The 21,370-nt window shown below is 48.2% G+C and overlaps 2 protein-coding genes across 2 annotated transcripts; both read left to right on the top strand.

The window, feature by feature from the left end:
* Positions 1-258: 258 nt before the first annotated feature.
* Positions 259-1,257, top strand: LOC123364065 (olfactory receptor 52E4-like). The gene has a single exon (XM_045005831.1). It carries the CDS (start codon positions 259-261, stop codon positions 1,255-1,257), a length of 999 nt encoding a protein of 332 aa, XP_044861766.1.
* Positions 1,258-15,767: 14,510 nt separating this feature from the next.
* Positions 15,768-19,537, top strand: LOC123361987 (olfactory receptor 52D1-like). The gene is made up of 2 exons (XM_045002210.1): positions 15,768-15,816; positions 18,472-19,537. The coding sequence occupies exon 2, from the start codon at positions 18,539-18,541 to the stop codon at positions 19,535-19,537; it is 999 nt and encodes a 332-aa protein (XP_044858145.1). The 5' UTR covers positions 15,768-15,816; positions 18,472-18,538.
* Positions 19,538-21,370: the final 1,833 nt, after the last annotated feature.

Here is a 21,370-nt window from a genome sequence, read left to right as displayed (position 1 = left end):
GAACTATTGATGCAAGGAGCACCATAAAATATAGAATTGGCATTAGTAGGGTCAGTTGTTCATAATTCACTTATCTGAATAATGAAAATGTCATTTTTCAGTGTGTGAAGAGCAACCAATCTGCTTCATCCACGAGAACAGCCTCCAGTAGTGCATATAGTGTCTCATATTAACATTGTCTCTCCATCCAGGTGTTTGTCCTACGACCATCACCCAAGACCCTGGGCACATACAGGAAGTCAGGGGAACATACAGTATATGCAGGAAACACCATTCTGCCTCAGTGTTGGACACCTTCTCCCCTTCACCATGTCAGATTCCAACTCAACCGACTTCATCAATCCCTCCACCTTTATCCTGCTGGGCATTCCTGGCCTGGAGGCAGCCCATATCTGGATCTCCATCCCCTTCTGCACCATGTACGCCATAACCATCTTCGGGAACTTCACCATCCTTTTCATGGTAAAGACGGAGACGAGCCTCCATGTACCCATGTACTATTTCCTCTGCATGCTGGCCATCATTGACCTGGTAGTGTCTACATCCATCCTACCCAAAATGCTGAGCATCTTCTGGTTCAATTCCAGGGAGATCAATTTCAGTGCCTGCCTCACCCAGATGTACTTCATTCTCAGCTTCTCTGTGATAGAGTCTGGGATCCTTGTTGCCATGGCTTTTGATCGCTACGTGGCCATCTGCGATCCCCTGAGACATTCCACCACCCTAACAAATCCTGTGGTGGCCAAAATTGGCCTGGCCATGGTGCTGCGTGGCATCATGCTCATACTGCCCCATCCCTTCCTGGCGAGGAGGTGGCCATATTGCAGAACCAACATCATTCCAAACACGTACTGTGAGCACATGGCTGTGGTGAAGCTGGCCTGCGCTGACATCAGCGTCAGTAGTTACTACAGCCTCTCTGAGGCATTCTTCGTGACCACGCTGGATGTGTTTTTTATCGCCGTGTCCTATACCCAGATCCTCAGGGCCATCTTCAGACTCCCAACAAAGGACACCCGGCTCAAGACTTTTGGGACCTGCGGCTCCCACCTCTGTGTCATCTTAGTCTCTTACATCCCAGCTCTCTTCTCCTTCCTCACCAACCGTTTTGGGCACAATGTGGCCCAGCATTTACACATTCTCATGGCCAACGTGTACCTCCTGCTGCCCCCCATGCTAAACCCCATCATCTATGGGGCGAGGAACCAACAGATCCGGGTAAGGCTGCTCCAGCCCTTTACTCATAAATGGACCTAAAGTTTTCTCCTGGTTCTCTGGATCTCAGACTGAGCTCCATGCAGAGCTGTCTGGTGACATGGTGCTGGGCCCTCTTCCCTGAATCACTGACTAGCCAGTCAAGGAGACATTAAATCCTTTCCTGACCTTACTGTGCTGTGTCAGCGTGACAACCTGGGGAATCTGCCTATGTACAACTCATAGGGTTGCCACCTTCCTAATTGCTGGTAACTGGAAGCCTCAGGCCCTGCCCCTGTGCCCTGCCTCTTCCCCCAGGTTCCGCCCCTGCTCTGCCTCTTCCCCTCAAAGCCCCTCCCCTCACTCGCTCCTCTCCTCCCCACCCCCTGTCAATCTCTGGATCATCCCTGACACTCTGCACTCCAAAGCACCCATATTTACCATGGTGATGTAATTATGGTATGTTTTGTACAGAGTATGCCCTGTGAGGTATCATTCTAAAAGTCTTAATCTGCTAAACATTGATATCCCCTGGGGTTGTATGCGCTGTCATTGTATGTGAAGCTATGAAATCCTGCTATGTGTGAGTTACTAAAGTGTGATGTGAGGCTGAAAACACCCAAAACCAGCCTTTCAGGTATGTCAAAGGAGTAGCCAGATACTGTTAATTGCTGTTGTCAACACTCATCCAGGGAAGAAACCACTAGCTCAGGAACTCTGTATAAGAAAGCCTACTCGGAGGGAGTACGGAGACAATGGAGAATGTTTGTCCAATGGAGGCAGACCACCCATGTCACATACATAGACTTTCCAGCAACCTGGAAGAAACTATAAAGGATGGGGAGTGACATCATCTCTTGTCTTCATTCCCGCACAACTCAACACGTGCAAGAAGCTCTGTAAGACAAAAGACTTTGAATGGGGGAGGGGAACCCAGACTGCAAAGCAGATGCAGCCTGTGCCTCAAGAGCAAGTCATGCCTGAGTAACCTAATTGTCTTCTATGAGGAGATAACTGGCTGTGTGGATGAGGGGAAAGCAGTGGACGTGTTATTCCTTGACTATAGCAAAGCTTTTGATTTGGTCTCCCACAGTATTCTTTCCCATAAGTTAAAGGAATATGGGCTGGATGACTGGACTATAAGGGGATAGAAAGCTGGCTAGATCATCGGGCTCAACGGGCAGTGATCAATGGCTCCATGTCTAGTTGGCAGCCGGTACCAAGTGGAGTGCCCTAAGGGTTGGTCCTGGGGCTGGTTTTGTTCAATATCTTGGAAGGTAGGGATAGGATAGGCTACAGGGGGACCTAGACAAATTAGAGGATTGGGCCAAAAGAAACTTAATGAGGTTCAAACCAGGACAAGTGCAGAGTCCTGCACTTCAGATGGAAGAATCCCATGCACTGCTGCAGACTAGGGACCGAATGGCTAGGCAACAGTTCTGCAGAAAAAGACCTAGGGGTTACAGTGGACGAGAAGCTGGATATGAGTCAACAGTGTGCCTTGTTGCCAAGAAGGCTAATGGCATTTTGGGTTGTATACGGAGGGGCATTGCCAGCATATCGAGGGATGTGATCATTCCAATCTATTAGACATTGGTGAGGCCTCATCTGAAGTATTGTGTCCAGTTTTGGGCACCACACTACACGAAGGACGTGGAAAAATTGGAAAGAGTCCAGTGGAGGGCAACAAAAATTATTAGGAGACTGGAGCACATGAAAGTCTGAGGGAACTGGGATTGTTTAATGTGCAGAACAGAAGAATGAGGGGGGATTTGATAGCTGCTTTCAACTACCTGAAAGGGGGTTCCAAAGAGGATGGATCTAGACTGTTCTCAGTGGTGGAAGATGACAGAACAAGGAGTAATTATCTGAAGTTGCAGTGGGAGAGGTTTAGGTTGGATATTAGGAAAAACGTTTTCACTAGGAGGATGGTGAAGCACTGGAATGGGTTACCTAGGGAGGTGGTGGAATCTCCTTCCTTAGAGGTTTTTAAGGTCAGGCTTGACAAAGCCATGGCTGGGATGATTTAGTTGGGGATTGATTCTGCTTTAAGCAGGGGGTTGGACTAGATGACCTCCTGAGGTCCCTTCCAACCTGATATTCTATTATTCTATCTAGTGTGTATAAATCTTAGAATGCAAGTTTGTTTGATTTCCAAAGTAACCTGCTTTGATCTGTTTCCTGTCTCTTATAATTACATAACATCCCTCCTTCTGTAGTTAATAAACCTGATTTATGTTTTATCTTAACCAGTTTGTTTTTGAGTGAGGTGTTTGGGAATCTTAGCTCCGTTAGCAAAGGCTGGTGCAGAACTTCCCCTCATCGAGGGAGGAGCAGACTATTTAATGAATTTACGCTGTACAGATCTCTGTGCAGTGCAAGACGGTCTAATTCTGGGTGTATGCTCCAGTAGGGGTGCAAGGCTGGGAGCTGGGAACTTCTCTGGTGCCTCCATTGTTGGTCCATGAGTGGATTAGGTAAAGCACTCAGGTAACTCAACTGGGCATGACACCACCTGCTGTTGTGTTGGGTGGTAACAGGGCCCAGAGGGGCTGGCTGGCTGTATGTCACCAGCAAAGCAGGGGGAGAGGCCAACCCAGCTAAATGGTTTAGGGTTGAGCGGTTCCATCAGCTTCCTGGCTGTACCCCAAAACAACACCCTGGCACCCCCATATTCACCACTGAAGGACTGTCTGGATATGTGGACTCTCTACTCAGACCCTATGCCACCAGCACTCCCAGCTATCTCCGTGACACCACTGATTTCCTGAGGAAACTACAATGCATTGGTGACCTTCCAGAATACACCATCCTGGCCACCATGGATGTAGAGGCTCTCTACACCAACATCCCACACGCTGATGGAATACAAGCTGTCAGGAACAGTATCCCTGATGATGCCACAGCACAACTGGTTGCTGAGCTCTGTGCCTTTATCCTCAGACACAACTATTTCAAATTTGATGACAATATATATCTCCAGATCAGTGGCACCGCTATGGGCACCCGCATGGCCCCACAATATGCCAATATTTTTATGGCTGACCTGGAACAACGCTTCCTCAGCTCCCGTCCACTCACGCCCCTTCTCTACCTACGCTACATGGATGACATCTTCATCATCTGGACCCATGGGAAGGAGACTCTGGAAAAATTCCACCACGATTTCAACAGCTTCCACCCCACCATCAACCTCAGCCTGGACCAATCTACACGGGAGGTCCACTTCCTAGACACTACGGTGCAAATAATTGATGGTCACATTAACACCACCCTATACCGAAAACCTACCGACCGCTATGCCTACCTTCATGCCTCCAGCTTCCATCCCGGGCACACCACAAGATCCATTGTCTACAGCCAAGCACTGAGGTACAACCGCATCTGCTCTAACCCCACAGACAGAGACCAACACCTACAAAATCTCCACCAAGCATTCTCAAAACTACAGTACCCGCACGAGAAAATAAGGAGACAGATCAACAGAGCCAGACGTGTACCCAGAAGCCTCCTACTGCAAGACAAACCCAAGAAAGAAACCAACAGGACTCCACTGGCCATCACATACAGTCCCCAGCTAAAACCCCTCCAGCGCATCATCAGGGATCTACAACCCATCCTGGAGAATGATCCCACACTTTCACAGGCCTTGGGTGGCAGGCCAGTCCTCGCCCACAGACAACCTGTCAACCTGAAGCATATTCTCACCAGCAACTGCACCCTGCACCATAGTAACTCTAGCTCAGGAACCAATCCATGCAACAAACCTCGATGCCAACTCTGCCCACATATCTACACCAGCGACACCATCACAGGACCTAACCAGATCAGCCACACCATCACCGGTTCATTCACCTGCACGTCCACCAATGTAATATATGCCATCATATGCCAGCAATGCCCCTCTGCTATGTACATCGGCCAAACTGGACAGTCTCTAAGGAAAAGGATAAATGGACACAAATCAGATATTAGGAATGGCAATATACAAAAACCTGTAGGAGAACACTTCAACCTCCCTGGCCACACAATAGCAGATCTTAAGGTGGCCGTCCTGCAGCAAAAAAACTTCAGGACCAGACTTCAAAGAGAAACTGCTGAGCTCCAGTTCATCTGCAAATTTGACAACATCAGCTCAGGATTAAACAAAGACTGTGAATGGCTTGCCAACTACAGAACCAGTTTCTCCTCTCTTGGTTTTCACTCAACTGCTAGAACAGGGCCTCATCCTCCCTGATTGAACTAACCTCATTATCTCTAGCTTGCTTCTTGCTTGCATATATAAACCTGCCCCTGGAAATTTCCACCACTTGCATCCGAAGAAGTGGGTATTCACCCACGAAAGCTCATGCTGCAAAACATCTGTTAGTCTATAAGGTGCCACAGGATTCTTTGCTGCTTTTATATTCACCATTGTTATATAGTTGCCACAAATCTTGTAGAAACTTTGTCATGTGAGGTGTCAATGGAAAAGCTATGGTTTGATGATCCTATTTGTATGCATGTTTCATTTTTGCTTGAAGTTATGAATATTGACTATATATCTGTGTTTCAAATGTGTTTGCTTCTGTGGTAATGTCCACAAGGTAATTTCCATGCAGTCGAGCCAGAACTTTGTGAATGGACTGTTCATGTTGATGTCCCATCAGAAAGCACAATGAGCCATGGAAGAAGCTTGTCCCCACCTGATGGACTTTCCTGAGAACATTCAAGCCAGGATATGGGTAATGGTCCCTGCTATGACTCATTGAAGCAGGCAAGGGAATGTGACCAGCTCATGTGACACCAGACTCCATCATGTGCCTGTACTTTTCCACTAACAGTGCTGGGGGCTTCGTTTGGGACAATGAAGTTCCCTGCACGTGGCAGAAGCTATAAAAGGGGGAAATGACATCAGCCCTAGGCATCACTCCCCCCACAACTCAACACCTCAAAACACAGCTAGAGAGAAAAGATTTTGATTGGGGAGGTGGTCCCAGGCTGAAAAGGAGAATTCCCGGCCCATGTATGGAAGTTTGATGAACTATTTGTACCATCAGGGTGAGATATTGCTTGATTCAAACCCTGTCTAGTTTATAGAACTCAGATTGTGATTTCACTTTATTTCTTAGGTATTTTACTTTGATCTCTACACTTAGTTATAATCACTTAAAATCTATCCTTCTTTAGTTAATAAATCGATTTTATGTTTTTTACCTAAACCAGTGTGTTGTTTGAAATGCAATAGGGAAATCTGCTCAGGAACAGGGGCTGGTGCATTGTACTCTCCACACTGAGGGAGGGACAGACTGGGTAATAAACTTACACTGGTCAGGCTTCTGGAGACTGAAGACTCCAGGAAGTACTATCATCGTAATACCACCGATCAGCCGAGGGATAGACGATACTCCTATTGATATGCTAATTGGCAATGGTTCTCTCCATATAGCTCAGGTTGTTAAAGTGTCTGTCTGCAGCAAGAAGGAGCAGTCTGCTGGGACCTCAGATGGAAAGGGAAAAGTCCCAGGAACTGGTGAAGAAAAGAGAGTCTCCTTGATTCCCCTGCAGCAGTGGGAAACTGCATGCTTCCAGGGGTGGCGGTAGTTGAAACCAGCTCCTGCCCTTCTGCTGAAGGCAGCGCTGACTCCGGGAAAAAAATGTCCATGTTGCTGCTAAACAAGGGACAAACCCAATGCTAGGGAGTATAGGGAGATGTGTTCCAGAGGGGAGCCCACTAGAATCATAGAAACCACTGAGGAGGTGGGTGTGGGTTCCTTTAACACTGCAGCAGGAGGTAACACCACCTCAGGATGGGAGGGGTGTATGGATCCTGCCACTGAGACAACTGTCTAGGCTGTTAGCTGTGAGCCCTTCCCGGCTGACCAGGGGAGAGATCCCACTCTAGAGAGCACAGGGGTATGTGTCCTAGAGGGGGGCCCAGGGGAGGAATAGTGGGGGGTACAGGAATGTCTCCTCACTGATCACATGGGGGAGGATGCCCAGGACAGAACTGAAGATTCAGCATTTGTGCTCCCAGGTACCCAAGCTGTGGCTCAGGCTTCGAGAAGGAACTGTGTAACTGACCTGCCGGAGGGGAGCAGTCACACAACTCGCCTCTCGGGGATAGAGAGCGGGTGATGGAGGGTACCACAATCCAGCTCCCGACTTCTCAGGACTTTGTTCCTGACGTGCTTGTGACAACTAACTCTGTCTCTTTAAAACAGGATGCAGGTCCAACTGAATCAAGGGCTGTCTGTGGAAATGCTAATGACTCAACTGACAGAGGGGAGGAGGAAATTTTAGATTTTAAAGGATTCACAACAGAGTGATTTGTGGGTAAGATCTAACTTGTATATTTACCTGGGTCTGGGGCTTGGTCCTTTGGGATCGGAAGAACCTTTTTTCTTTTACTGGGGTGTTGGTTTTCATAACCATTCATCCCCATAAGGAGTGGCGCTGGTGGTGATACAAGGGAACTGGAGTATCTGAGGGAATTGCTTGTATAACTTCTGGTTAGCCAGTGGGGTAAAACCAAAGTCCTCTCTCTTTGGCTGGATTGGCGCCTTAAATGTAAAGAACCCCCAGCCTTGGGCTTTGACTTCCCTGCTCTAAGCAATTTGTCCTGAATTGATACTCTCAGTAGTGTCCCGCCAAAGGCCGCCTCGTTACAAGGGGATACTGAGGGGAAAGGAAAACCAGTAACTAAACACGTGTTAAGGTTCAGGGAGGAGTTGAAAGACACAATGGGTATTGAACAAATCAAAGTGTCCAAGCAGAAGTTGTGGTATAATAAAAATACTTGGAAACACCTACCTGTGATAAAAGATTTTGTGTTATTGTTAAATCTCATGATGCAATGGTTGTTGCTAATGGGAAATGTTATAACAAAGAATTTGGTACTGATGGTAAATCCTATGAAAAGGTGTCACATGCATGATTTTTGGGGAAAGCTTTCGGACATGCTACAAATAGAAACAAGAAGCCGTATGCAGATACTGCTTCTCAGCTATCACCTGTAAACAGGCTCAAAGCTCGTCACAGCAGGGAAACCATAATAAATCTGGTCTTCTGTGTGGAAGGGGAAACTGAGGCACACCACTGCATAGCATTGATGAATATCTGTATTGAGTTATCACCAGTTAGAAAAGCACAATGGTTTTACAATGCTGCACAGATACAAGGAGAGGTTTTCTAGTGACGCAGAGAAGGCACACAGAACTTTTTAAAAACACATGTGGAGAACACCACAATGTTTGCAACACTTAGGTGTTGAATGTTCCAAACCTTGAGAAGGCCTTGTGCACACTCCCTCCAGATTAGTCAATGACAAACACTCCTGCAGTAAACTAAGTGGGGAGGTGTGACATTCTGTGCCCCAAAACAACTCCCTGGCACTCCCATATTTACCATGGTGATATGATATGTAAGGTATCAATGAAAAAGTTATGGTCTGCTGACTATGATTACCCTATTTGTATGCATGTATCATTTTTGTACCTAAAGTTCTGAAAGTGTGCGAGGGCATGTGACCAGCTCATGTGACACTGGATTCCATTTGTGCCTGTACTTTTACACTAACTGCTCTGGGGGCTTTTGCTTAGGGTACGTCTACACTACAAGACTATTTCGATTCATCTTAATTCGAATTTCTGGAATCGACCTAATGAAGTCGAAGTTGTGTATCCACAATAAATACACTAATTCGACTGTGTGAGTCCACAGTAACGGGCGAAGCGTCGACTTTGGAAGCGGTGCACTGTGGGAAGCTATCCCACAGTTCCCGCACTCCCCGCCGCCCATTGGAATGCTGGGATTTCCCACCAATGCATGCTGGGGGCGGGAAATTGTGTGGAGGGTGGTTTTGGGTAACTGTCATCATTGAACCGTCAATCACGCCCAGCATCCCTCCCTGAAAGCGCCAGCTGGCAATCTGTTCGTGCACTTTTCTTCTCAGTGACAGCGCGGGCGCCACAGCACTGCGAGCACGGATCCCGCTGCAGTTGTGGCCGCTGTCAGCTCCTCGCAACTTATCGTCCACGTCTTCCGCAGTCAGCTGCTGAGAAATTTGGCTAATTTTCAATGGTGCTGCGAGCAGTGGTGGACCATGGGGGACGTTTTACCAACATCAACGTCGGGTGGCCAGGCAAAGTTCATGACGCGCGTGTTTTCAGGAACTCTGGTCTGCTTAGACGCCTGCAGGAAGGTAGTTTCTTCCCGGACCACAAAATAACGCTTGGGATGTGCAGATGCCCATACTGATCTTAGGGGCCCCAGCCTACCCGCTAATGCCCTGGCTCGTCACGCCCTATGCAGGCACCTTGCACAGTGACAAGGAAGTCTTCAAGTACCAGCGAGCAGCGTGAAGTGTGACTGTTCAGTTTCTTCACAGAGAAGCTGAACCTGCCCCTGTTTCTTTACCAAGTTACTGTTGACTAGCCTCTGCAGTTACATACCCCGTCCACCCCGCTTCCCCAACTTCTAACACACATTTAAAAATTAAAGTACGTGCTCCACTGTAGCTTTACAACGGTGTCTTTATTGATGACTTTGCGTTAAAGGGTTGAAACTGGGACGCACACTGTGCTGGGTAGGGTGTGTGGTCATGTAAAGACCGCCTCTAAAGTCGAGGTTTGACATGCTCCCGCTCCCAGACCGGTCAGCAGTGCCGGACTGGTTGTTTCAACGGATCCTGCCATCCCTCCTTTTTTGGACTCTGTGTGCGGGGGCTATGTGGCCTTGTTGCGGGGGAGGACAGATACAGATTCCTCTGCTGCGTGGCTCTGCGGTCCATTACAGGGACCGTTGCATGACATCTGTAACCCCCCTCCCCCGCTACAAATGCACGTACCACCCCCAACGACAGAAAACCTGCAAACCACCTCCCATACCAGCTAACCGCCTACTGACTGCACTGTGCGTGTGTCATGCTGCTGATCCAGCCCCCGTCTCTGTACCCTGCTAAAGGTGACTGTCCTATGCATTACACTACCCCCTCAACCACCCAACGACCCACCCAAGACATCTAACACAGCGTTGTGTAAAAAACCATGACGGAAAAAGTAAGTAACAGAAAACTACTTTTAATAATCAAGAACACAGTAAGGGAAGGACTTTTCAAAATGTAGTAACTGATAGCTTTTGGGTAATTTAACACTGTCCTGTGGTGCAGTGACAGTTTTCACGGCCCCTGGTGACCCTCCTTCTTGTTATTTTTGATGAGGGGGGGATTGGAGTTTGAGGCGGGGGTGGGCGGTTGCAGATACAGTGCAGGGGGGCTCTGTCTTCCTGCCTGCGGTCCTGCAGAACATCGACAAGGCGCCTGAGCATGTCCGTTTGCTCCCTCATTAGTCCAAGCAGCGTTTGAGTCGCCTGCTGGTCCTCCTGACACCACCTGTCCTCCCGTTCGCAGAGTGAGCGGTGCTGCTGACTGAGGTTCTCCCTCCACTGGCTCTGCTGGTCCGCCTCGGCTCTGGAGCAGCCCATAAGTTCAGCAAACATCTCGTCCCTTGTCTTTTTCTTACGCCTTCTAGTTTGCGCCATCATCTGTGAGGGGCATGGTGCATCAGGTCGTGATACAGTTGCACCTGTGTGATGTCAAAAAGGTAGTGAATTTTTTACAATGATACATTTTTTAAACAAAAAAACATAGTCTACTCGGTGTCTGTGAACAAGAGTATGCACAGCACCTGTCTCATGCGCACTCACTAATGGAAAGTTCGATTTCTCTGAATGCGCTTTCATTGCCTGGGGTATTGGGCTGCAGATCAGAGAACCTTTGCAGGAAAGAAGAATTCGTGTAGCAGCAAGGCATGGTAAGCCAAACACTTTTGGATTCATAGAAGTGAATGTACAGCTCTGTCCTCTTGATGCAGGCAATCCTGAAAGCATAAACTCAACCCCTGTTGCACCCCCTCGCAGCTGTTCACTGGGAAAGATCCCTGTATGCTGCCACTCTGTAGACTGCAGCACGTGGCTGTTAAGTGAGGCTTCTTGTTATGCAAAGGAACAGTTAAGCGCTCCCATTACTAATAGTACCCCAATTACTCTAATTTCATGCAGGAGTGTGCGAGAGAGATCACCCTGAGGAGAGTCTCACGTGCAGAGAGAGCGCGCATGCTGGAAGAAAGCCACCACCACCCAGGGGCCTACTCTGCCATGCTCGTGAGGGCAATGGTCCCGGAGTTCCAGCTTGTAGCATGGAAAGGCAAAGTGTGCTACCTCGGGGCACACGATAAGCTAGCTCTGCCAAGGAACCTCCTGCATAGACTTTCAGATTACCTCCAGGAGAGTTTCCTGGAGATATCTTATGAAGATAAAAGTTCCATCCCCCTGTATGTAGACCTTCTGTTCTCCTAATGTCTCTCCCTGTTTAATTACTAAAAAAATGTTAACTCGTTGGTCTTAGCTGCTTTTAATAAATAAATGTTAACTTGTTTAAAGCACTTACGGACTGATCCTTCTCCCAATTCAGGGTCCGTGGTAACGGCTGGGGAGGGTTGGTAGGGGATCTCAGTGAGGGTGAGGAAGAGATCCTGGCTGTCGGGGAAAGCGCCGTCGACTGCCTCGTCCTCCTCATCTTCCCCGTCCGCGAACATCTCCGAGGAACAGTCCGTTGACACTATCCCATCCTCAGAGTCCACGCACACTGGTGGGGCAGTGGTGGCAGACCCACCGAGAATGGCATGCAGTGCCTCGTAGAAGCGGCATGCCTGGGGCTGGGCTCCGGAGCGTCCGTTTGCTGCTCTGAGTTTCTGGTAGCCTTGTCTCAGCTCCTTGACTTTCACGCGGCACTGCATTGCATCCCGGCTGTATCCTCTGTCTCTCATGGCTTTGGAGACCTTCTCGAAGGTCTTTGCATTCCGTTTGCTGGAGCGCAGCTCCGAAAGCACAGACACATCGCCCCACACAGCAATCAGATCTGAGACTTCCCGGTCAGTCCATGCTGGGGACCTCTTTCTAGTCTGAGATTGCCTGGACTCCTCTGCTGGAGAGCTCTGCATCGTTGCAGGTGCTGCTGAGCTCGCCCCGATGAGCAACCAGGACATGGGATTCAAACTGTCCAGACAGGAAAAGGAATTCAAATTTTCCCGGGGCATTTCCTGTGTGGCTGGTCAGAGCATCCAAGCTCCGACTGGCGTCCAGAGCGTCAACAGAGTGTTGCACTGTGGGATAGCTCCCGGAGCTACTAAGATCGATTCGCATCCACACCTAGCCTAATTTGACATAGCCATGTCGAATTTAGCGCTACTCCCCTTGTCGAGGTGGAGTACCGAAGTCGAACTAAGGAGCCCTCTATGTCGAATTAAAAGGCTTCCTGGTGTGGACGGGTGCACGCTTAATTCGATTTAACGCTGCTAAATTCGATTTAAAGAGCTAGTGTGGACCAGCCCTTAGAAAAACGAAGTTCCCTCCACATAGAAGAAGCCATAAAAGGTGGAAGTATCAAAATCACTTGGTCTCACTCCCCTCCACACCTGGAAAAACCTTAGGAACAAGGGCAAAACTGGTGATTTGGTGCCCAGACTGAAGAGATTTCTAGCCTGTGTATGGAAGGCAGTTGGACTGTTTGTACCATCAGAGTGACACACTGTATGGTTCAAATCCTGTCTAGTTTCTAGAACTCAGATTGTCATTTTGCTTTATTTCTTAGGTAATCTACTTTTATATGTACACTTATTACTTATAATTACTTAAAATCTATCCTTCTGTAGTTAATAAATCGGATTTATGTTTTTTACCTAATACAGTGTGTTCTTTCAAATACAAAAGGGAAACCTGCCCAGAGACAGGAGCTGGTCCATTGTCCTCTACACACTGAGGGTGGGGCGGACTGGGTAAAAACTTACACTCACCAGGCTTCTGACTAGGGTAAGACGGTGCACCTCTGGGGTCCTAGGCTGAGGAGCTGGGGTGGGGGGGAATTGCCTGGAGCCTCTCTATTGTTGGTGCATAAGTGCCTAGTGAAAGCATTCATGTAACTGCAGCTGGGTGCGTCCCTGGCTGTGTCTGGCTGTGGAAGTGCAAAACCAGGAGAGGATTGCAGCTTGTCACAGCCTCACAGTGTGAGCGGGAGCCCAGGTTGGTTTGCCACAGGGCTCAGTGGTATCCCCATTCCAGGTTTCATCCTGAGCATGTCTGTCACATCCACCTAAGGAACAAGCCCTGCTATACCATGAATCCATTTCCTTCTTGTCATGCCCTCAGTTACTAATGGAGAGACTGTGGTTACGGCAGGGAAATCAGGACTCCTCGGTTCTGTCTGTCATTCTCTGTGTGACCTTCACCGAGTCACATCTTCCTTTGCCTCATTTTACCTATCAGTATAATGGGTATATTTTCATAGTCACTTTCCTTTGCTAGATGTTTTGAAGATCCTTCAATGAAAGTTGCTATACAGTATGATGATAGTTACTGATGAGAATTACTGATCTCATCAGTGCCTGCAGAAAGTGTTCGTGTCTCCCCTCAGTCACCTTTCTCCAGATCTCTCTGGCTACTATCTACCCATTAATACTGGGCCTTTACAGAGTATCAGACCCTATGGAGAGCTGGGCATTATCCTGAGTTTTCTTACTAAGCAACTACTTTTAAAAAATACACAGAGCAGCCAATTCCTCTCTAACTCGGCGGAGAGGCAAAGGGTTCTCATCTCCCTTTGGGAAAGTCCCTTAATTACTGTTTACTTCTGAAGCTGGATAAATAGCACAGAAGCGCAGACAAGGAAAGAAAGACATTGGCTAGAGTGTCTCCAGTCTCCAGCCAGTTTCCATTCAGTTGCAGCTTCTCCCCTAGAGGCTGAGCGAGCCCCCCTGGCATTGCTCACAGCTATATTATAAACGGTGCACACCCCTGTGTCAGCTCTCGGCGTGGGCAGCTGCTGCAGATGCTGGGGTGAGAGAGGTGTGGGAAACGGCTGCCTGCGAGGGATTCCCAGGGAAGACACGTCTGTCTCAGAATTCACAGGTACCCAGCTCTTGCTTAGGAGCTCACCTGCTCGACAAACCCAGTGCAATGTGGGCGTGATGGGATGGAGAATAGGTCTGTGGTCCTTTCTGCTCTGCACAGCCATTAACATGCCAGGGCCCTTGCCACAGGGGATGAGTTTGCTCCAATATCACTGGCCAAATTGTCCCTCTTTGCTCCCCTTGGAGGAAGAACTCAGTAAGCTGTGTGTGAGTTAATGCACAGGGACTCTCACCTCCTCTTCTTGCATTTCAGGGCTCTGGCTATTGACGGGTGGGGGGGGGGTTCTCACCTGACTTTCTGATAGAAAGTATGGAGGTGCTAGGGCTCCTCATGGAATAATTATATGAATTTTTCAACATGGGCAAGACGTCTTTTCTCCTGGCTTCATTCGAGAATTTGGCTGAACTGTTATGCCTGAAACTTTCAAAAAACAATTCAGCCGGATGCAGACACCCAGTGTTGGAAATTTCAGTCCCTGGCTGTGTCTGGCTGTGGAAGTGCAAAACCTGGAAAGGATTGTAGCTTGTCACAGCCTCACAGTGTGAGAGGGAGCCCAGGTTGGTTTGCCAGAGGGCTCAGCGGTACCCCCGTTCTAGGTTGCATCCTGAGCAAGTCTGTCACATCCACCTAAGGAACAAGCCCTGCTACACCATGAATCCATTTCTTTCTTGTTATGCCCTCAGTTACTAACGGAGAGACCGTGGTTACAGCAGGGACGTTAGGGCTCCTGGGTTCTGTCTGTCATTCTCTGTGTGACCTTCACCAAGTCACGTTTCCCTTTGCCTCAGTTTACCTATCAGTATAATGATGATATATTCATAGTGACTTTCCTTTGTTAGGTGTTTTGAAGATCCTTCAATGAAACCTGCTGCACAGTATGATGATAGTTACTGATGAGAATTACTGATCTCTGATCCCTTAGCGATAGCCCCATGTGCCTGTAGAAAGTGTTTGTGTCTCCCCTCAGTCACCTTTCTCCAGATCTCTCTGGCTACTATCTACCCTTTATACTAGGCCTTAACAGGGTATCAGACTATTATGCCTAGTTTTCTTACTAATCAACTACTTTTTAAAAATACACAGATACACAGAGCAGCCAATTCCTCTCTGACTCAGCGGAGAGCCCGAGGGTTCTCATCTCCCTTTGGGAAAGTCCCTTAATGACTGTTTACTTCTAAAGCTGGATAAATAGCACAGAAGCGCAGACAAGGAAAGAGAGACATTGGCTAGAGTATCTCCAGTCTCCAGCCTGTTTCTATTCAGATGCTGCTTCTCCCTTACAGGCTGAGCAAACCCCCCCCCGGGATTGCGCACAGCTATATTATAAACGGTGCACACCTCTGTGTCAGCTCTCGGTGTGGGATGCTGCTGCAGATGCTGGGGTGAGAGAGGGGTGGGAAACGGTTTCCTGTGGGGGATCCCCAGGGAAGGCACGTCTGTCTCAGAACTCACAGGTACCCATCTGTCATAAACATACAGCTAAGGGCAGTATAAAATCCCTCTTTACCCTGTAAAGGGTTAATTCCTCTTTTGCCTGTAAAGGGTTAAGAAGCTCAGATTACCGGGGTGGCACCTGACCAAAAGGACCAATAGGGGGAGAAGTTTTTCTGTCTGTGTCTCTGGGAGCCAGCCAGGAAACAGGGCAGGGGAAAAAAAGCATCTAGTCTTGCAGAAATAGTAAGTAATAGCAGAAAAGAAATGCATTAGATTACCTCTTTTTTTTTAGCTTGTGAATTTTCCCTGTTTTTGTAAGTTTAAGGTTTTGCCTAGAGGGGAAATCCTCTGTGTTCTTGAGTCTTTTGTTATTCTGTAAAGTACTTACCATCCTGATTTTACCAAGGTGATTCTTTTACCTTTTCTTTAATTAAAATTCTTCTTTTAAGAACCTGATTGATTTTTCATTGTTCTTAAGATCCAAGGGCTTGGGTCTGTGTTCACCTGTACCAATTGGTGAGGATATTATTCTCAAATCTCCCCAGGAAAGGGGTGTAGGGGTTTGGGGGGATATTTGGGCTCCAAGTGGCCCTCCCTGAATGTTTGTTTAAATCACTTGGTGGTGGCAGCGATACTAAGGCTAGAAAGGAATTTGTGCCTTGGGGAAGTTTTTAACCTAAGCTGGTAAAAATAAGCTTAGGGGGTCTTTCGTGTGGGTCCCCACATCTGTACCCCGGAGTTCAGAGTGGGGAAGGAACCCTGACACCATCTCTTGCTGAGGAGCTCACCTGCTTGACAAACCCAGTGCAATGTGGGCGTGATAGGATGGAGAATAGGTCTGTGGTCCTTTCGTGTCTGCAGAGCCATTAAACATGCTGGGGCCCTTGCCACAGGGGATGTGTTTCCTCCAGTATCACTGGCCAAAATGTCCCACTTTGCTCTGCCCCTGGCTGATGGCCTCCAGCTCCGAGGTGGCCGCATTTCAGTGGCACAGGGAATCCTTCAGGATAAAAGCTTTTAGTAGATGGACAATACAAGGCCAAATTCTGAGGCCGCGGCCCATATGTTCTCAGGCTCCACTAAGGCAAAACTCCCTTTGGAGTAAGAACTGAGTAAAGACCTCAGGAGCCAGCTGTGTGTGAGTTAATGCTCAGGGACTCTTGCATTTTGGGGCTCTGGCTATTAACAGGCTCTCACCGGACTTTCTGATGGAAAATATGGAGTTGCTGGGGCTCCTCACTGGAATAATTATATGAATTTTTCAACATGGGCAAGACGTCTTTTCTTCTGGCTTCAGGCTTCTCCTGGCTGAACTGTGATGCCTGAAGGAAGCAAGGGTGCATCTATTATATGCTTGTGGTTTCCGCCCCGGTTCCTATGCTGATCACCTGTGTGCTGCGTTGGTCCTTGCCCAAGTAATTGCAGAAGGGCGGGAGGAAATGTCCCTCAATGGAAGAAGGAACAAAGAAGCTCTGCAAGGAACCTCCCGCAGAGGATTGCAGAATACCTGCAGGAAGGTTTCCCAGAGGTCTCTCTGGAGGATTCCAGTGAAATCTCGGTGTGCATCAACACCCCGTTCTGCCATACTGCCTAGCTGCACGGGGAAATGCCCAGCACACACAAACACAGCCAGCCTTGAACATTTCTCTGCCCTCCACCCACCTCTGCGCTTTACAAAGCAAAACTGCTTACCAGGGGTCTCCTCTCCTGCTTCTGCCTCACCTGACTGTGACTGCCGAGACTGGCTGGACACCTCCAGAGTGGAGAACAGCTCCTGACTGGACGCAGCACTGGGCAACCCTGGCATGGGCACCACAACTTCTAATGTCTCCACCTCCTCATCAATGACTTCCTCCTCTGGGTTAGGCCCAGATTCCGTCAGCTCCAGCCCACTGAAGTATCCACAGGGCTCTTGGTGGTGGAAGGTGAGTCGCTGCCAAGGATATCATCCAACTCCTTATAAAAATGACAGGTCCGGGGCGCAACTCCGGAGTGAACATTTGCCTCCCTTGCCTTCTGGTACGCAGGCCTCAGCTCCTTCATTTTCCTCTGCACTGCAGCATGTCCCAATCATAGCCCTTTTCCCACACGCTGCAAGAAATCTGCCCATAGGCATTGAAATTCCTACAGTGGGAGCACAGCTGGGACTCCTCAGCCTCCTCTCCTCAAATACTGAGCAGTTCCACAGTGGTCCAAGCAGGAGACCATTTGCTGCATGGAGCTGCCATGGCCACCTGGGAAGATGTGATGTGAACACTCCACGCCGAGCAAACAGGAAAGGGAATTTCAAAATTCCTGGGCCTTTAAAGGGGGAGGAGTGAAAAATATTTACCTGCATGCAGGGCAGAAGAGTTGAAAGTCCTGACCAGAGTGGTTCGGATGGGCATTGTGGGATGCCTTCCAGAGGCCAATTACACAGATGAAATCAAGCATGGTGTCTACACTGGCACTTTGGAGACAAATTTTTTGCGTAAAAAGCCTTACAAGTCTTGTCAAGGTGCCTTTATTACATCACTGAACCCGAGGAGTTCTGTCGTCAAAAGTGGCTTTGTAGTGTTTACACCTCCACTATTTCTTCACCAAATGCTGTTTTTTGGTGGAAAAAATGTGGCACTGTAGACAAGACCTAAGGAACGAAGAGAGATAACCAATATTCTCTCGTGTTTCCTGCTGGCACCTATTAAGGATTCCCACACTCTGATGTGTAGGAATTATTGATGAAGGAAGGACCATAAAATATGAAATTACATTAGTAGGGTCAGTTGTACGTAATTCATTCATCTGAATAATGAAAATGTCATTTTTCAGTGTGTGACGAGTGACCAATCTGCTTCATTCGTTAGAACAGCCTCCAGTTGTACATGTAGTGTCTCATATTAACATTGTCTCTCCATCCAGGTGTTTGTCCTGCGACCATCACCCTAGATCCTGGACACATACAGGAAGTCAGGGGAACGTACGGTACATGCAGGAGACACCGTTCTGCCTCAGTGTTGGACACCTTCTCTCCTTCACCATGTCAGACTCCAACTCAACCGACTTCACCAACCCCTCCACTTTCATCCTGCTGGGCATTCCTGGCCTAGAGGCAGCCCATGTCTGGATCTCCATCCCCTTCTGTGCAATCTATGCCAAAGCCATCTTCGGAAATTTCGCCATCCTGTTCATCATAAAGACAGAGCTGAGCCTCCATGTGCCCATGTACTATTTCCTCTGCATGCTGGCCATCACTGACCTGGTCCTGTCTACAGCCATCCTACCCAAAATGCTGAGCATCTTCTGGTTCAATTCCAGGGAGATCAATTTCAGTGCCTGCCTCACCCAGATGTACATCATTCTCAGCTTCTCTGTGATAGAGTCTGGGATCCTCGTGGCCATGGCTTTTGATCGCTATGTGGCCATCTGCGATCCTCTGAGACATTCTACTACCTTGACAAATCCCATGGTGGCAAAAATTGGCCTGGCTCTGGTCCTGCGTGGCGCCATACTCATACTGCCCTATCCCTTCCTGGCAAGGAGTTGGCCATATTGTAGAATGAACATCATTCCCCACACGTACTGTGAGCACATAACAGTGGTGAAGCTGGCCTGTGCCGACATCAGCTTCAGTAGTTACTACGGCCTCTCTGTGGCATTCTTGGTGATCGGTATGGATGTGTCTTTTATCGCCATGTCCTATACCCAGATCCTCAGGGCCATCTTCAGACTCCCAACAAAGGACGCCCGGCTCAAGACTTTTGGGACCTGCGGTTCCCACCTCTGTGTCATCTTAGTCTCTTACATCCCAGCTCTCTTCTCCTTCCTCACGCACCATTTTGGGCACAATGTGGCCCTACATTTCCACGTTCTCATGGCCAACATGTACCTCCTGCTGCCCCCCATGCTAAACCCCATCATCTATGGGGCGAGGAACCAACAGATCCGGGTAAGGCTGCTCCAGCCCTTTACTCATAAATGGACCTAAAGTTTTCTCCTGGTTCTCTGGATCTCAGACCGAGCTCCGTGCTGAGCTGTCTGGTGACATGGTGCTGGGCCCTCTTCCCTGAACCACTGACTAGCCAGTCAAAGAGACCTTAAATCCTTTTCTGATGTTACTGTGCTATGTCAGCGTGACAAACTGGGGAATCTGCCTATGTACAACTCACAGGGTTGCCCCCTTTCTAATTGCTGGTAACTGGAAGCCTGAGGCCCCACCTCTCTGCCCTGCCTCTTCCCCTCAAGGCCCCGCCCCTCACTCACTCCTCTCCTTCCCACCCCCTGTCACTCTCTGGATCATCCCTGTGACACTCTGCACCCCAAAGGACCCATATTTACCATGGCGATGTAATTATGGTATGTCTTGTACAAAATATGCCCTATGAGGTATCATTCTTAAAGTCTTAATCTGCTAAACATTGATATCCCCTCGGATTGTATGCACTCTCATTGTATGTGAAGCTATGAAATCCTGCGATGTGTGAGTTAATAAAGTGTGATGTGAGGCTGGAAACATCCAAAACCAGCCTTTCAGGTATGTCAAAGGAGTAGCCACACAGTGTTAATTGCTGTCGTGACCACCCATCCAGGGAAGAAACCACTAGCAGAGGAACTCAGGATATGAAAGCCTCCTCGGAGGGCACACACCCCATGTCACATACATCGACTTTCCAGCAAGCTCAAAGAAACTATAAAGGATGGGGAGTGACATCATCACTTGGTTTCAGTCCCCACAACTCAACACCTGCAAGAAGCTCTGAAAGGCAAAGGACTTTGAACGGGGGACAGGAGCCCAGGCTCAAAGCAGATACAGCCTGTGCCTTAGTTGGGTGTGTGGCACCACCTGCTGTTGTGTTGGGTGATAACTGGTCCTGGATGGGCTGGCTGAGGGTCACCAGCAGAGCAGGGGGAGAGGCCAACCCAGCTGAATGGTTTGGAGGCACAGCGGTTCCAACAGCTTCCAGGCTTCACCCTGGGGGTTACATCCCGTCACAATCTCCACTTTCCATCCATCCCCCACAGCTGGGTTCCCTCTGTTCCCGGGCTGGGATGGGAGCTGCTTCAGCCTGACAAGGAGCCTGCCTGTGGGTAGGAGGTGGGCCTGGTTAATGACTCAACGTCTCTCTCTGCCCTGCAGTAACTGGACATCGTTATACATAGAGATATGAATAGAATTCTTAAGTCAGTTTCATGGTAGAGATGGTGAGCTTTAGAGTTGCAAAGAATTCTTTCAGAATTAATCCTTAGGTTGCAGTCCAATGTCCAATATCAGGGTGGTCCAGAATGGAACTGGAGACCTGAGTCTTGTGACTTGAGCTTCCCCTGATGAAGCTTAAGCAGATTTGAGATGACAGGAACATGACCCAAGTGTTCTTTCATAGGCCACTGGCAGGCTACTATAATGAAGAATAGTTGCTTTGAAGTAGAATTACCTATTTCCTACGTATACACAGGTAACTCTTCCATTCATCAGCATAAGATAATTATCCATAAAGTGGTTCATAGGTTATTTACTACAAACGTCAGAGAGAGTAGAGACAATGAAGTTATTGCACCCAAGTTTAATTTAAAATATTAATATTTTCTTTTGATCTTTGAATCAACCGACATACCAACAGACAGGAACCATCTGTTTACATGGTTAACATGTAACCATGGTTACATGGTTAACATGTAACCAGATATAAGTACACATACAATTAACATTACCGCTAATTCTCTAACAATACAGGTTTGCATTTCAAAGCTCTATTCCACTTCCCATATATATTACTATTTATGAGGAATAGCCCTAACTACCATTTATAAACTTCTCTAATAC

This window comes from Mauremys mutica, chromosome 1 (genome assembly GCF_020497125.1).
Source record: "Mauremys mutica isolate MM-2020 ecotype Southern chromosome 1, ASM2049712v1, whole genome shotgun sequence".
Taxonomy (NCBI): Eukaryota; Metazoa; Chordata; order Testudines; family Geoemydidae; genus Mauremys; species Mauremys mutica.
Note: the sequence above shows the minus strand (reverse complement) of the source record. Positions and strands in the feature narration are given on the sequence as shown.